This window comes from Dreissena polymorpha, chromosome 11 (genome assembly GCF_020536995.1).
Source record: "Dreissena polymorpha isolate Duluth1 chromosome 11, UMN_Dpol_1.0, whole genome shotgun sequence".
NCBI classification, from domain to species: Eukaryota; Metazoa; Mollusca; class Bivalvia; order Myida; family Dreissenidae; genus Dreissena; species Dreissena polymorpha.
This window is the reverse complement of record NC_068365.1, coordinates 43,578,945-43,596,154: the sequence shown is the minus strand read 5'-3', so window position 1 is coordinate 43,596,154 and position 17,210 is coordinate 43,578,945. Positions and strand designations below refer to the sequence as shown.

Sequence of the window (17,210 nt, the reverse complement as noted above, 5' to 3'; positions counted from 1 at the left end):
TCGTGTGGAAAAAAAGGCTAATGAATTTATTTTCCCAATTTCATGAAAATTCCGATAAAATTCCCAATTCCAAAGCCATGGGCTATCTTCCCAAAAAGTGGAAAAAAAAACCTGTCTCCAAGGTCAAGGTCAAACTTTGAGTTCAAAAGTAAAAAATGGCCATAAATGAGCTTGTCTGGGCGATAAACTTTGTCATTCGTTGTGAGATTTCAAAATGGCTCTGTACATTAATTTTGTTCACAATCATTGGACGGCGTTCAAAGGTCAAAATGACCCCTCATCCAAGCTTTAGTGATGGATGAAGGGGCATTATTGGAAATAAAGCCTGAGGCTGAGCATGTATAATATAGCATATCGTTCCGACTATATTTTTAATCGATCGCGATTTAAAGCATAAAAACAAATCGAGTATACCTCACTCCAACCGGAAGCGCTCTTCAATCGGAAGTCATAATTTACAGTAAAAAGAATGTTTTGTTGCATTACTTCATAAAGGGTGGGAAATCCATTGATTCCTTTTTAAACAAAATATATAATGTTCAAATGGGATGGGAATATACATGCTCAGCCTCAGGCTTTATTTCCAATAATGCCCCTTCATCCATCACTTAAGCTTGGATGAGGGGTCATTATTTTCCATATAGCCTTCTGGCTTTCACATGTATAATTTAGCATCTTTAAAAAGCAACAAAACCATTCTTTCCATAGAATGATATATAATACAACACAAAAAATAAAAAGTGTAACAAATATCAATTCCAAATAAGTATTGTCTTCCACTCTTATATAAATGCACCATATCTGTTATAAAATGTATAACAAATTCAAAAGCATTATGTATCAAACATATTTGATATTTGAACAACACAAAAGACCATGTCCATAAGAAATATTGTGTCTAATCAACATGAGAACTCAAAACAGCTTGGGAGAATGAGACATTTTCATTTGTTAAAGCCTTTCGAAGATAAAATTTTCGAAAGTTTTTATCCGACTTCCAGTCTGCAGTGTCCAATATATTTTTTAAACTACATCCTCTACTAAATGCAGCCGAGGTGGATGCACTTCTATACGAATGTGCCTTAAAGATTTCAGAATTGACACCCGACATAGTCAACACATCTTTCAACCATCTAGCAATGGTGCTAGAGGAAACTGGCTGAAAAGTCTTATATGATATAAAAAACTGTGACGATTTCCTAATCGTTTTAGTAACTCTAAGATAATGTAAAACAGTATGCATAACACATAATTCTTCTTTGTCATAATGATCTATTTTAAGCACAAATGCATCACCCATTTTAGTCGTTTTCAATAGTTTAGGAAATGTAAACACAACTGCCTGTTGTTCCTTATACAAGTTATTAACATTCATAGAAACTCAAGTCTGTGCTCTTGGAGCTGTAGCCAGTGCAATCAGTGCTACCAATTTCAATGTCAACATTTTCAATGTCAGATTATTCAAAGGATAAAGAGACATTAAATATTTTAAAACAACTGATACATCCCACGTGAATCTATAACGCGGTACAGGTGGCTTACTATGAAAACAACCTTTAAGGTATCGTTTCACTAAGAAACAATTCTGACACCAAGAATTTCCGAAAAAAGGTAATGTCTGTAGAAGCATTGATTTGTGTGTGTTAAGAAATGAGTAAGATTTATTATTATACTTTAAATAATAAAGATAATCAACTACTTTAATTTCAGTCGTAATAAGGGGATTAACTTTTCTTCGTAAACACCAAAAATACCATCGTTTCCACGCCAGGTCATATTGCTTCCTAGTTCCAGGTCTCCATGACTGGATGATAGTGTTTGCAGTTTCTGGTAAAAGTCCTTGACTCTCAAGTGATTTCCGGATAAGACTGCTGCGCCCATGATGATCTTCTTTGCTAACGGATGCTCCTGTCCGTTGTGTGGCAGGGTGAGCAAGTCCCTGTGTTTTGGTAGCCTGACAGGAAAATCAGATAGAATAGTCATCATCATAGAAAACCATGTTTGAGACCTCCATATAGGAAAAACTACTATAGCTTTCCCTACTTTATCAGTTTTAATTTTATTGATTACTTTCCCCATAAGATTAAATGGGGGGAAAATATATGGAACTTCAGTTTTCCAACAAATACTAAATGCATTAGTATATGTTGATCCAGGTTCTGGAAACCAAGAGACAAATCTATCTATCTGCTTGTTAATTCTGGATGCAAAAAGATCTATTTTAGGTACAAAAAACTGAGAAGTAATTCTACAAAAAATATCTGCTTTTAACATCCATTCTGTTGCATCAGAAAAATTTCTTGAATAAAAATCAGCTGTATTTAAAACACCTGGGACATGAATAGCAGACAAATATACTTTCCTTTCAATACACCATTGCCAAATATCTTTTGCTAACAAATCCATAGAAATTGATGTCATGCCACCCATGTCATTAATATATTTTATTGCTGATATGTTATCAGATTGTAAATCTATGTGAACATTACAATGATGAACATGCAATGATTGTAAAGCATAGAAAATTGCAAGTAATTCTAAATAATTAATTGATAGAGCAGATTCTTCAGGATTCCATCTGCCGTTAGAATATCTTTCAGTGTCTAACTCTTCACAACCCCATCCTTGCTTAGATGCGTCAGTCCGACATCTCGACTGAATCGAAAAAGGACGAATCCGTTTTCCATTTTTTAATCTTATATTCTCTATCCACCACAAAAGTTCCATTTTACTTTCATCAGATAAAATCATTTTTTGATTAAAATCTGTACTAGAATTCAAACCGAGAATTTTGTTTCTTTCCAAAGTCCTATAATGTAGGGGTGCCTCAAAAACTGCATAAAATGCATTAATAATCAATCCTATAAATGACGCCAATTCTCGTACAATAATTGTATTTTTACTATAAATATTTCGAGCGTACAAAATGATCTTTTGTAACTTTTCTTCTGTGAGGAAAACCATGAATTGAACACTGTCAATAATAAATCCAAAAAAGACCATCCTTTGTGTAGGGATCAGAACCGATTTTGAATGGTTAATGGTATAACCTAATTTCTGCAAAGTGTCAATCATTGTTAGTGTGTTAGCCTTACAAACAGCTTGATTCAGGTTCATATTCAACGAATCATCAATGTAGTATGAACAGCGTATGCCTAACTGTCGAAAATAGGAATACACTGGTTTTAAAATTTTTGTAAAAATATATGGGGCAGATGCCAATCCGAACGGAAGACAACTGAACGAGAACAACACTTCGTTCCAATAAAATTTAAGATATTTCTGGCTTTCTTTATGAATTGGTATAGAATAATATGCTTGTTCCATGTCTACTGATGTCATGAAATCATTTTCTTGTAATAAATCCAAAACAACATTAAATGTTTCTTGTTTGAAATGATGGTATGTTACAAACTCATTCAAGGCTTTAAGATTAATTACTGGTCTAAATTTACCACCAGGTTTTGGTACAATGAATATATTTGATATGAACTCATTTGGTTCTGATATGGATACCTTTATGGCACCTATTTCCAATAATTTTTTAATTTCAGTATCTATTATAATTCGCTGTTCATTATTAAATTTAATACTATTTGGAAGTTTTTTCTGAACAGGCTGTTTGTAAAATTCAATGGAATAACCATTGACAACATCTAGTATCCATGGGTCAGTGGTTAGTTTTTCCCAACTTTCAAAACAATTTTTAAGTTTACCGACCGAGGAATCTACTTGTCGTTTGGGTAAGCGGAAGTAGCTCCTACCCGGCCTGCTCTGGCCCTGAAAGGTCTTGAGAAATTTCCTTTCTGTACAGGATATGGCTGGAATCTATAATTCCCAGAATATCCTCTGCGAAATGGTCTGTTGGTTCCACGTCCCCGCCATGGTTTGTAGGACCCATACTGGGAATCCTTAGCAATATATGCCATCGAGTCACATGATTTAATTTCCTTGGACACATCATCGCCAAACAGATTCTTTGTAATAGGCATTGATATATTACACAGTTCAAAGTATTTCTTTTTCAAATGAGGACGAATGCTGTAGCGCCTCTTTACTGAAATATTGTACTGTACTTGACCAAGCAATGTAAGTGTGTCCGTCAAAAGGGTTTTTGTTCCCTGATTTAATGCAGCCGATTTCAGATTTTCAGCTAATTTGATTACCGGTACCATGGCTGTGGCAACAATATTCTGAATTTCAGCCAAACCTCTGTCTTGTGTGTGCACTCTTTTAACTAATGTTTTCCAGATTTCAGGATTAACAAGTGGTGGTCCAGCCATATCAACATTTTCAGGAATCTTATATTTCTTTGCAATGTCCTCTATATCGCACTGAGAAGTGCATGCCACATTAATCAATTTTGCTAAAGATTTAGCAATGGGTTTATCCGTTTCTAAAGCCTTCAATTTAGGAGGCTGCCAATTTTCATCCTCAGAAGTAACTGAGCCAAACAGTTCTTCTTCAATATTCTTAGACCTAGAAGGTCCTGGAGTTTCAGTGTCTGAAACATCCTCTGAATTTATTTGCACATGTAAATTTGGCTGATCCACCTCTTGATAAGAATATTCATCAAATGTATCATAATAGTGGGGGTCAACATCTGGAATACCCAGTTTCTGTCTTAATTTTACAATATCTTCCTTTGAGAGCTGATTTATGTCAATAGAAGATAATGGCAACTTTTTTGACTTGTTTGTAGGTGTCTGATTACGACTAACTGGTTTTGAGGCCTTTTTGACAACGGACTTAACTTTCTTTTTTCCCTTAACGGGACTTTTTCCACGTTTCTCTTTAGTAGTCACGGTGGAAACCTCAACCATAGAAGCAACATATGGTGTATCAACGATATCACCAGATTCGAAACCGGAAAACTCCGAGTCTCCGTTCACATCCGATAAGTCGAGAACATCGTTCTCAACAGAGCTCATTTTTACCAATTATGAACAAATATAAGAATACTTGCCTATAAATAAATATTTATAAACAAGGACAGTGTCCTTGTGAGCCCTTTTCTGTATACTAAACACAAAATATTCTAAGTTAAAACACGTGTGTGAAAAAAGCACTAAAAAATCGTGCCTACCTTGTCGATCGCCGAAACAATTATGACTTCCGATTGAAGAGCGCTTCCGGTTGGAGTGAGGTATTCTCGATTTGTTTTTATGCTTTAAATCGCGATCTATTAGAAATATCGTCGGAACGATATGCTAAATTATACATGTGAAAGCCAGAAGGCTTTATGGAAAATAATAGCCATAAATAATAATGGCATAATTATTCTTAAAAATTGCCATAAATTAGCTTCTCTTGTTTTGTGAAGACAGCATGCAAAATATTCTGTGTCAGTGTAGCATGTGGGGGTATACGTCACGTCTGTGACAAAGCTCTAGTTATAAATATATTTTTTTGAAAACCTGGTTTTGTGACAATTTTGTCCCTTGTTATTATTTGAGTTGCAATGCTATTAGGTTAGATTTTATTTACCCTTATATGTATCATAGATATTGCTTGGCCAAGTGTGAGGTTGAGCACTCTAAAACCGGTTTAAACTGCCAATGCTTTGTATTGACCATTCCAAGGCGGTGACCTTAGCTTTATTATGCTCCCCGAAATAAATTTCGGCGGAGCATATAGTTGCCAGTTTGTCCTTCCTTACTTACTTACTTCCTTACTTCTGTCACACTTTTGCTACCATTTCTCATAGCGCCTTCAATACTTAACCAATCGCTTTCATATTTGGCATGTAGGTACCTTGCATGGACCTCTACCTTTTGATGAGGTTTGAGGTCACTGGGGTCAAGGTCAAGGTCACCGAGGCTAATAATAGACTTCCTTCTGTCACACTTTTGCTACCGTTTCTCATAGCGCCTTCAATACTTTACCAATCGCTTTCATATTTGGCATGTAGGTACCTTGCATGGACCTCTACCTTTTGATGAGGTTTGAGGTCACTGGGGTCAAGGTCACCAAGGCTAATTATAGACTTCCTTCCGTCACACTTTTGCTACCGTTTCTCATAGCGCCTTCAATACTTTACCAATCGCTTTCATATTTGGCATGTAGGTACCTTGTATGGACCTTTTGAAGAGGTTTGAGATCACTGGGGTCAAGGTCAAGATCACCGAGGCTATAATAGTTTTTTTAGGTGGTTATTAACACATAGATTGACAAAGACCATCATCGGGGAACATCCATCAGTTTCACTGATATTCTTGTTCTTCTATGTGTGTATGTTGTTTCGTATTGTGCTGCTTTTTACTGTTTTGGCAATTGGTCACTTGCCTTAAAAAAAAGGACCAACACATTGTATATTATAAGAATGCAATGCTGTTCCAGCAGCTGGGGTTTCACTAATTTATATTTTATATCAAATACAAATATTTTTCATAAAATTATTACCGGTACTCATATAACTTGCCCTCTTGCTTTTTTGTTCTAATAATATTAAATGTTTCTTGATATCTATACTACAATAACCTGTAATTATCATTATTTTACTGGATAAGCTCATGCTGTACTGGTATGTAAAGCTGTGTCGGTGCTCATTGTTTCTTGTAATGTATTATTTATATTAATTATGACTACCAGTTTGTATTGAATATTTTGTTGCTCTAAAAGCCACAAATCTATTAAAGCCACTTGCCCTGCAGGTACATGTATATCAGAAGACAACATCAGGTCCCCCTACTTATAGTAGTTGTGTATGGTAGTTGCCAAAATTTTAAAACTTATTCACTGACATACATACCAAGACATTTTTTTTTTCAAATATAATTGAGAATTTGTTATGTTGTTTGTTGTGGGAATTTTTCACAAAATATCACCACACACTCAAATGTTGACCGTTCACATTAAACTTACTGTTATGAATTTATAGAATCAATCAACAGAAGAAGGCTAATCATGTTGTTTCCTAACAAAAGTTACAAAATATAGGAGCTGACTGATCTGAAAATGGGGTAGCCCTGTTTGGCAATCCAAGTTTTTAAGATATCATATTGTCCTGTAGCAAAATCTTTGTGGCCAATTTAAGCTTGTGTGGTATTTTTCACCCGTTTAATTAACATTTAAAGTATGTCTCTCTTTTCAGAGACTATGGAGGAAAAAGAGGGATACAAACTACTGTACAAGTTCAAGCACATGATACAAAGTTTGGTGCCGTTTCCACCACTAGGCATCTTTAGTGTAAATCCTGCACTTAAAAAGTGTTTAGAAGAAGATACCACTGACATTGATGATGTCTGCCGTCTTTTAGCCCATATCGCTGATCTTTCAATGCAAGCTCATGTGTTAGAAATAAATCATACAAAATACCTAGCCAATAATGAAACAAAAACGGTTAAGTGCGAGCTTCTGAAGAATAAGAAGGATGCCTGTATGAAGTCATGTTTGGGGGAACAGGCAACAGACACAAAAAAGGAAATATGCCGAATGATTGCTTTTGGGGTAGAGCAATTGTATGGTAAGTTGCTTTTAGCTCACATGAATAAACAGCTCCTCCTCCTCAACCTATTTGCAGCTTTTCTCGAAAGTTGACAGAAATGATCCTTGGATGACTCTTTTTTTATAGTCAATTTGGTCCATTGCATTTGAAGGTCACCAGAGCTGTTTACTTGTAGATTTAAAACATTAAAGTTTTACAATTTTCTTTTCAGAAACAGCATGCCTCAGTTCAACCACTTATTTCAAGTGCTTGAATCTAAAAATATGTTGTGAACATGAATTGTAGATGTGCAAGAAATAACTTTTCTGTGCTATGATCCCCTTGTGATTGAGGTATTTACCCTTAAACATTACCATGTGCGTGCCAGCAATATAAAATGTGCTTCAGAAAACTGCGTTTTTATTTCTCAAGCTATTGAATATAATTATACATTTCTAATAGTGATCACTTTGACATGCAGGTATGCAAGACACAATTTTCTGATGCACTGATGCGCTTACCATACTTGTTTTTAATTGACATGTATTGGTGCTTTAATTTTACAACAAAGTAAAGATCTGTGCACTACACATTTTTTAATCAACTACTAAATACCCTACTTTTGGTGAAGATGAAATAAAATGTACATTAAGAAGTGTAATGTTTGGCTTGCTTTTCACAAATTTCCTAGTTCAAAAGAGTGCACATACTTAGGCCAGTAACTGACAATTGACCTATTTAAATGAGAGGAAGGGAAGAATGGCTAAGAAATGATTTCATTACCAAGCACCACTTAAATTATTTGGCAGATCCAAGGTTAAAAACTGTGTTCCTCATATTTGTTGTTGATTGCTATACCAACTGAGTCAGCCGGTCCCGTATCATTTAGATTTAAATACAGACAAACTCGTGGCCAGATGCTTACCAGTTTGTCACGTTGACAATAATTGTAACACTTCAACTGTGGTTAGCACTTAAGGGTCATCATGACCCTCTTGTTTGATTTTCAATTGTTTTGTACATGTATATACACATGTAATAAAGGATGTCAAGCTGTTAATTTTTATGGATCTATCTCATGATTTCTTCAGTTTCAACCCTTAATAATTCTCTTATTTTTCGGCGAAGCTGTATACACCAGCTTTACCTGACCTTTGTAACTGTCCAATAAAATTCAAATAAAACTTCCCGCGGCTAGTTCAGAATGAATAGACTTCATTTATCCCATAGGCTGATTTGAGCATTCCACGAGAACATTGGAAACATGTCCGCGTCTTTGTAACACTGTTTTACTGCGTGTTCAGCATGAAACATTTTTATCTCTAATGAAAAGGCTTAATAGATAGAACAGTTTTACACTCAATCGCAACATCAATACAGTTTGTGCGTGCACCTTTTATTTTCAGAGGCAACAGCATTTTATACTTAAAGGCTATGTTCTCATATTTAGTACTGACTTCCATATTCCTGTCAACATGTTAACATGTTAAAGTATAAAGAGCAATGGAAGCGTGGCCTCACTTTAATGCATTGCATCTCAACCCGCGAGGTATCACGGGTCAGTTTGTGGTTAGTGTGTGGTTTATTTACAGGTCAAAGCTGTGTCATCCAATACGCTTATATGCTGACCTAAGTTAGCGGCCAGTAAAATAATCGTTATATAATATAGACGCTATCCGTGAACTAGGTGAACTGGAATTTTCTTAAGACCAGAAAGATGTTTAATGAAGATATTCAGCGATATTATTATGGTTTGTCAATTTTAGATTCTTAATGTGTTTTCAACAATACCATGATAAATATTATTTTAAATTAATTTGACAAGAATTATTCCACTATATTGACTAATGTATTAAGCATGAGCGCAATGATTCTCGATACTGTTAATAATCGAATCAAATAGCAATGCCCGACAAACCACTAAAACAGGTTTGTTTGAAGAACGCATGTATAAATATTTAAAATATGAAGGTATACTTAGCGTGTGGCCGGTTGAGTCATAGGTTTAAATTTCACTTCCATTCTTCGTTTGGTTTTCTGTTTCGTATCTATAGGTTTATGATCAGCAATACGTAATAATGTAAAATAAGCCGCGAAAACGCCGCGTAACATCCCGTACTGCGTGTGATGCAGCTTAGAACTGCACAGATAAAGATATTCGCTATCCTTGATCTCATTTACCTTTCACAAACTCCAACTACAATCAACGCCTTATATCTTTTTAAAAAGATATTTCTTGCTGATCATATGAATATTGTTGTTCCCTATCATGATATACCCATCTTTAACCATCTCGCAAGGTATTAAGTTCTGGTTGCAGGCAGTACAAGACTCATTACATAAACTCTATCGCGTTAACCCGGTGAACATGACCAGAAATATCCTTTTTCACGGACTCTCGTCAATATACGCCCCGTGTTCAGTCCTACTCGGTTAATCCTTTCTCCATATATTCCACAAGATCAGAGCTAATCTATTTAACTGTTCAGGGGTCATTAACAAGCCAAGGTGGTGTGAAACGCTGTCATATGATTTGATTGTAGAAAAATACAAGGGCTTGCATTTTAATATGTATCAAAGAAGTAATATTAATTAACGAAAGCACATTTTTATAAGGAGTATCGTGCTTGTATTTGATGATTGATTTAAGGAGTTTGTAATGATATATATGCAAAAGTATGTAACGATCTCTGAGCATATTTATAATTATGTTATATAAAATTATGATGAAGATAATTTATTTTCCATAACACATATCAAATTATTCAAAAGTAACAAATTGAATATTCCTTACTTTTGTACATCTGCTAATGTCCATATAAACAAGTTGAGATAGCATAGATAGTATGCAACATAAACTTTATAGAGTTCTTGATGATTTATAATAATATAATGATAAGCTGCTATATACAAATGTACATGTATATTTATTAAGTACTGTCATGATTGTAACCCCAACCTTTCTAGCTTGGAAATTTCATGAAAAACCGTAAATCACATAACAAATGTTCACATAATATACATAAATATGTTACTAATCAGTAATTAAACTGATTAACTTTACAGCAATTATCCACATGAGTACCCAGCATAATATGTGGTAGTGGAGTGTTGAACTGCACTTGAGTGATATAATTAAATGAATTAATTAGATGTACGGTTGATTTGTGTGTGGTCATTGACTCGTATATTTTCATTTAATTCCCATTTTTCTTGTGTATTTCTGTTCTATATTTATAGATACATGGCAATATTATCTAATAATGCGAAATAAGCCACGCAATCTGGCCCAACGTAATTGATTTGCATGTGACGCTGCTAAGAACTGCGCAGATAAAGGCATTTTTGTCGCATGTATATAACTCTTTATCTTTCATCAACCACAACCACAATCAACGCCGTATATCTTTTTAAAAGATATTTCTTGTTTAGCTTACCTCAGAGCTCAATGTGCTCATGGTAAGCTGTTGTGATTGCCTTTTGTCTGTTGTGTGTCATGCATCGTGAACATTTGCCATGTTAACCCTCTAGAGGCCACATACATGTATATTGTCCAATCTTCATAAAATTTGGTCGAGTTTGAAATTTGCTCCGGTTGGTTGAAAAACATGACTGCCAGGGTCAAGGCATTTTTAGCTCACCTGAGCAAAACGTGCTCATGGTGAGCTTTTGTGATCGCTTTTTGTCCGTCGTGCGTCGTCCGTTGTTAACATTTTGCCTTGTGAACACTCTAGAGGTCACATTTATTGTCTGATCTTCATGAAATTTGGTCAGAACATTTGTCCCATTGATACCTCGACTGAGTTCGAAACTGGGTCATGCTGGGTCAAAAACTAGGTCACTAGGTCAAAAAAAGAAAAACCTTGTGAACACTGTAGAAGTCACATTTGATGCCCAATCTTCATGTAACTTTGTCAAAATGTTTGTTTAAATGATATGTTGGTTGAGTTCAAAAATGGTTCCGGTCCGTTGAAAAACATGACCACCAGGGGGCGGGGCATTATGCCTTATATGGCTTTAGAGAAACCTTGTGAACACTCTAGAGGTTACAATTTTTGCCCAATCATCATGAAACTTGGTCAAAACATTGGTTCCATTGATATCTCGGACGAGTTTGAAAATGATCCAGATCGGTGAAAAAACATGGCCGCCAGGGGGCGGGGCACTTTTCCTAATATGGCTATAGTAAAACCTTGTTAACACTCTAGAGGCCACATTTATTTTCCAATCTTCATGAAATTTGGTAGGAAGATTGGTTTTAGTGATATCTTTGATGAGTTGGAAAGTGGTTATGTTTGCTTGAAAAACATGGCTTCCAAGGGGCGGGGCATTTTTCCTTATATGGCTATATATGGCTTTAGTAAAACCTTGTGAACACTCTAGAGGCCACATTTATTGTCCAATCTTCATAAAATTTGGTCAGAAGATTGATCTCAATGATATCTTGGATGAGTTCGAAAATGGTTACGTTTGCTTGAAAAACATGGCTGCCAAGGGGCGGGGCATTTTTCCTTATATGGCTATACATGTATATGGCTATAGTAAAATCTTGTTAACGCTCTAGAGGCCACATTTATTGTCAGATCTTCATGAAACTTGGTCAGAAGATTCACCCCAATAATATCTTAGACGAGTTCAAAAATGATGCTGGTTCGTTGAAAACATGGCTGCCAGGGGGCAGGGCTATTTTCCTCATATGGGTATAGTAAAACCTTGTTAACACTCTAAGAGGCCACATTTATTTTCCGATCTTCATGAAACTTGGTCAGAAGATTTGTCCTAATGATATCTTGAATAATTTCAAAATGGTTTCGGTTGCTTAAAAAACATGGCCACCAGGGGGCGGGGCATTTTTCCTAATATGGCTATATATCATGCTATAGTAAAACCTTGTTAACACTCTAGAGGCCACATTTATTGTCTGATCATCATGAAACTTCGTCAGATGATTTGTCCCAATGATATCTTGGATGAGTTTGAAAATGGTTCCGGTTGGTGGAAAACATGGCCACCATGGGGGTGTGGCATTTTTCCTTATATAGCTATAGTTAAACCTTGTTAACACTCTAGAAGCCATATTTTTTTGTACGATCATCATGAAACTTTGTCAGAAGATTTGTCCCAATGATATTTTGGGCAAGTTCGAAAGTGGTTCCAGTTGCTTGAAAAACATGGCCACCCGTGGGCGGGGCATTTTTCCTTATATGGACTTATGAATCTTCATGAAACTTTGTCAGTATATTTTTTGAAATGATATCTTGGATGCGTATGAAAATGGTTCTGGTCTGTTGAAAAACGTGGCTGCCAGGGTGTTCACTAGTCATGAAAGTTGGTAAACATATTGTTCTAATGACATCTTGGGCTGCACAGAACAGGCCAGTTCCTTTGAATCTCAGGTGAGCGACTTTGGGCCTTTCAGACCCTCTTGTTTTTTTTATATTTCTTTGTTAACACTCTAGAGCTCACAATTGTTTTCCGATCACCATGATATCTTAGACAAGTTCAAAAATAGTTCTGGTTGCATGAAAATATGACCGCCAAGGGCATGGCATTATTCCTTATATGGCTATATACATGTATAGCTATAGTAAAACCTTGTTAACACTCTAGAGGACACATTTATAATCCGATTTTCATGACACGTGGTCAAAAGATTTGTCCCAATGATATCTTGGATGAGCTCGAAAATGGTTTCAGTTGGTTGAAAAACATGCACGCCAGGGGTCGGGGCATTTTTCCTTTTATGGATACTGTAAAACCTTGTTAACAACCTAGAGGCAACATTTATTTTCTGATCATCAAGAAACTTTGTCGAAGATTTGTCCCAATGATATTTTGGATACAATTTTAAATGGTTACGGTTGGTTGAAAAACATGGCCACCAGGGGGGGGAGCATTTTCCTTATATGGCTTTAGTAAAAACTTGTTAACACTCTAAAATAAACATTTATAGTCCAATCTTCATGAAACTTTGTTCTTATGATATCTTTTATGTGTTTGAAAATGGTTCCAGTCTGTTAAAAAACGTGGCCGCAAGGGAGAGGGGAATTTATCCTGATATGGCTATTGTAAAACTTTGTTAGAACTCTATAAGTTATATTTATTGTTCACTCTTCATGAAAGGTGGTCACAACATTTGTTCTAATGACATCTTGGGCTGCACAGAACAGGTCAGTTTCTTGATATCTCTGGTGAGCAACTTTGGGCCTTTCAGGCCCTCTTGTTATTGTTTTGGTATGTTACTAACTTTTACTTTAAGTAAACTGTAATACTTTAATGCACATTTCCTGCAAATGCATGAATATGTTTAAATTAGAAAAGAATATAACAGCTGTATTGCTATCTTTTTTTACATATTTCAATCTAGGTCCTGACTCTCCAAACAAGGAGTCAACACTTAACACTCCTGAAGAGACCACAACTGAGAAGGAATCAAAAGAGTCCGACGAAAAAGCAGAAAGCGCAAAAAATATTACGGCTCCAATTACCACAAAACCTAACCAAAGTGACATTGCTACAACACAAGATCCCATGTCTAGTACATCAAACCCTGCATCTACAACAATTCCCACCACTTTGGCAAGAATTGTAGATAAACCAATTTCTTCACAGAACGAAACACTTGTTATCCTACCTAAATCTTCCCAATTACCTCCACCTGTTGAAAATGACAAAATTGAAAACAAGAACTCTAAAACCTCAGCAGCACCACCACCTCAAATAGCTCCATCAACTGCTAAAATTACTAATGAAACAATCACCGTTCAGTCAACAACTTTAACTGAGACTTTGACAACAGATAATGAGAAATTAAAAGACAACCAAGATACAAAGAATGATGCTGATGCCAAAGTTGAAACAAACAAAGATACTGTTTCTCAAACTAATCTAGAACAAGATGAAAAAGGGTCAAACATATTTTCATATATCCTGGTATTGGTTGTACTTAGTATTGCGGGCTACATTGTTTTCCAAAACAAGCACAAGGTAATTTTGCAATACAGTCTTCAATTTCTATATTGCTAGTATCATATTGTATTCTCTCCAAAGATTATGTGTCTGCTAAAATATGTCTATCTATTGTAAATTTATCTTTAAAATCTTGAAATTAACTCATTGTGATGTTTGAAATAGTTAAGCTAAACTGGAAAATATGGTGGTATATTTAATACATTTGCTTCTGTATGAACAGAGAGATAATCACTTTTTTGCTGCTATGGTAGGAAAGTGAGGGTAATTTAATTTAAACAATTAATAAAAGTAATAAAGGGTATTAAATGGCAAAAAATACCTGTCAAGATATTTACGTTGCCATCTTGACTGTCACATGATTACTCTCTCTTTTACGCAGTCACAGGAATTAAAGTTTTTTTGCCACAAACATTTAAAGTGTTGAAAATATTAACTGAACAGAAATGAACTTCAAATTGTTGATTTATTGCACTTTAGTTGTGAAAAAAAGGATCGGTTTTTACTGATAATGCATATAAAACTAATAAATCATTTATGTCATGAAAGAATTGTCTTGCTAAGTTTAAAATCTATCTACTTGTTGGTACTGTTATTCTGTATGCATTTACAGTAGAACAAGGATCTACTGATTAAAGAAGTTGATTGTGTATTGAAATTTGTGACAAATCAGTGATAAAAAAATTTCTTTTGCATTTAAGGATGAATATAATATTTTTGATTTAGCTTCTAAGGATGGTCATTTCATAAATAACATACTGTATTTTAGATAATCGCACTGGTGGTGGAGGGGAAGTCCAGTGCTGGCAGGCGGCCATCCACAAAGAAGTACAAAAAACTGAAGACTGAAGATGTCATGCCAAATTTGGAGCATTCTGCTTCTAGTAAAACATATGTCTTCTAAAAGCACATGTACCATCTTTTAAAGGCACATTTACCGTCTTCTAAAGGCACATGTACTTCTTCTAAAGGCTCATGTACAGTCTTCAAAAGGCACATTTACTGTCTTCTAAAGGCATACCTACTTTCTTGTAAAGGCACTTGTACTGGTACATGTACTAAAAACTTGTAATCAGTTGCTGAAAAACTTGTTGTCAAGTATCTTTGTAAACATGATGGGTGCTTATTGTTTTGGCATATACCCTGTTTTTTTCTTGGAAGCAAAGTTAACAGGGGCATTAAAAGAAAACATTAACCTTAACTTAACCTTAAACAAGACAGAGCAGACCAATGTTAATATTGTTTGCTACTGGCTTGACTTATTCATTTTCTTTGAAATATTTTAATATTGATATTGTGTTACTTTGAAAAATAATTGTTTTTTATGTATTGCGTACATTCCATGTTTCCATTGTGAGCACCGGGTATTGGGCAATTAAACATTAATTATAAATAAGTCACCATTAGGAAAACAATATCCTTCTTAAGGATCCAGTGCTGGTTGTTCTTTTTCAATGTTTTCAATCATAGCGCAACTAGAAAACTGCAGGTTGAATATACATGTAATGTTAAATCAAAAGTTCTAACATGTTCATAAATATAGAGACTGATATGTTTTTAATATTATTTTGTTTGTCACATAATTTTACGATGATTATATTATATCTACAAAGCTTTTGTTAACATGTGATAGCAGTATTGAGCATTTCCTTATAATCAAAGTGTGAAGGTGACAAAGATGTCATGGATATGCTGTCTGTCTCGGAGATCCCTGTTTTGATCCCCTTTCTATAAATCTAACCAAACACACTGATAACTAGTTCCTCCCTGGAAATAAATTCAAAGAGTGCCTGTATGAATTAGGCTTTAAATGTAATCAAGTGTTTTAAAAAGGTTTTAACAAAAGCATTTAACATGATATTTATATTTACTCCCTCTAGCTGTATAAATAGCAACACATATTATGAAGCCAGCCCGGCCACTTAACTTTCCCGGAGATAGTCATTAAATACTGCCATTTTTGAGTCCATTTCCTTGGTTGAGCCGGTAAGTTCTGTCTTAAAGAAAAGCAAATGAGATTCACTCCCAGATTTCAGATCAAGTCTAGCACCTTTTGGTCATTAGACAGAAATCATGTAAGCCATGCTATGTGGAAAGGGGGTTTAATGCATATGCCAAAGTGTCATCCCAGATTAGCCATTTGCTAAGAAGAGACTTCCTTTTAACAGAAAATACCATGAAAGCGGAAAGTGTTGTCCATGATTAGTCTGTGCAGACTGCGCAGGCTAATCTGGTACAACACTTTACACATGCATTAAACCCCTTTTTCACAGGACTCATATATTACTTTATACAGCATGGTCACCAGTCAGTTTATTTCTGCATATTTTATTCCATAACGCATTCCAACTAAAAGTTCTGGTACTTGGCTTTGTATTGCCTTCATTTGACTTGTAATCATTATTGCTAATAGTGTGTATCATAATTGCTTGCTTATGTGTTACTTTCATATTGCAATTGAAATCCAATTAAGACCTCTGGAATAGTGGAAAATATTAAGTAATTCTAAAACTCTGTGTTCTGCTCACATGTTTTATTATGACTAGTGCAAGAGATATTGTACAGTGCCATTATATCAGCATATTTAGGTCCTTTTTCCAATTCATGCATAAAAACCTAAATTTTATTAGGATAAATTATTTGAACATGAATATATGAAATTGAATTTGCTTTTTTAATTACATATAAATTATCTTTTGATGCTCCAAATATTATCAACAGTATCTGGCACTAGTAGATATTGACAAGTGCATTCCATATTATAGGGCACTATGGGTTGTTATATCTTTAAATATATGTTGAGGGTTATACTATA

General features: G+C 35.0%; 1 protein-coding gene across 1 annotated transcript in view; it reads left to right on the top strand.

The window, feature by feature from the left end:
- LOC127850019 (uncharacterized) overlaps positions 1–17,119 on the top strand; it is a 28,193-nt gene extending 11,074 nt beyond the window's left edge. The window contains exons 2-4 of the mRNA XM_052382756.1: positions 7,094–7,465; positions 13,794–14,413; positions 15,165–17,119. Coding sequence (XP_052238716.1) covers positions 7,094–7,465; positions 13,794–14,413; positions 15,165–15,299 — 1,127 coding nt within the window. The 3' untranslated portion in view covers positions 15,300–17,119. The remainder of the gene's footprint in view (positions 1–7,093; positions 7,466–13,793; positions 14,414–15,164) is intronic.
- Positions 17,120–17,210: the final 91 nt, after the last annotated feature.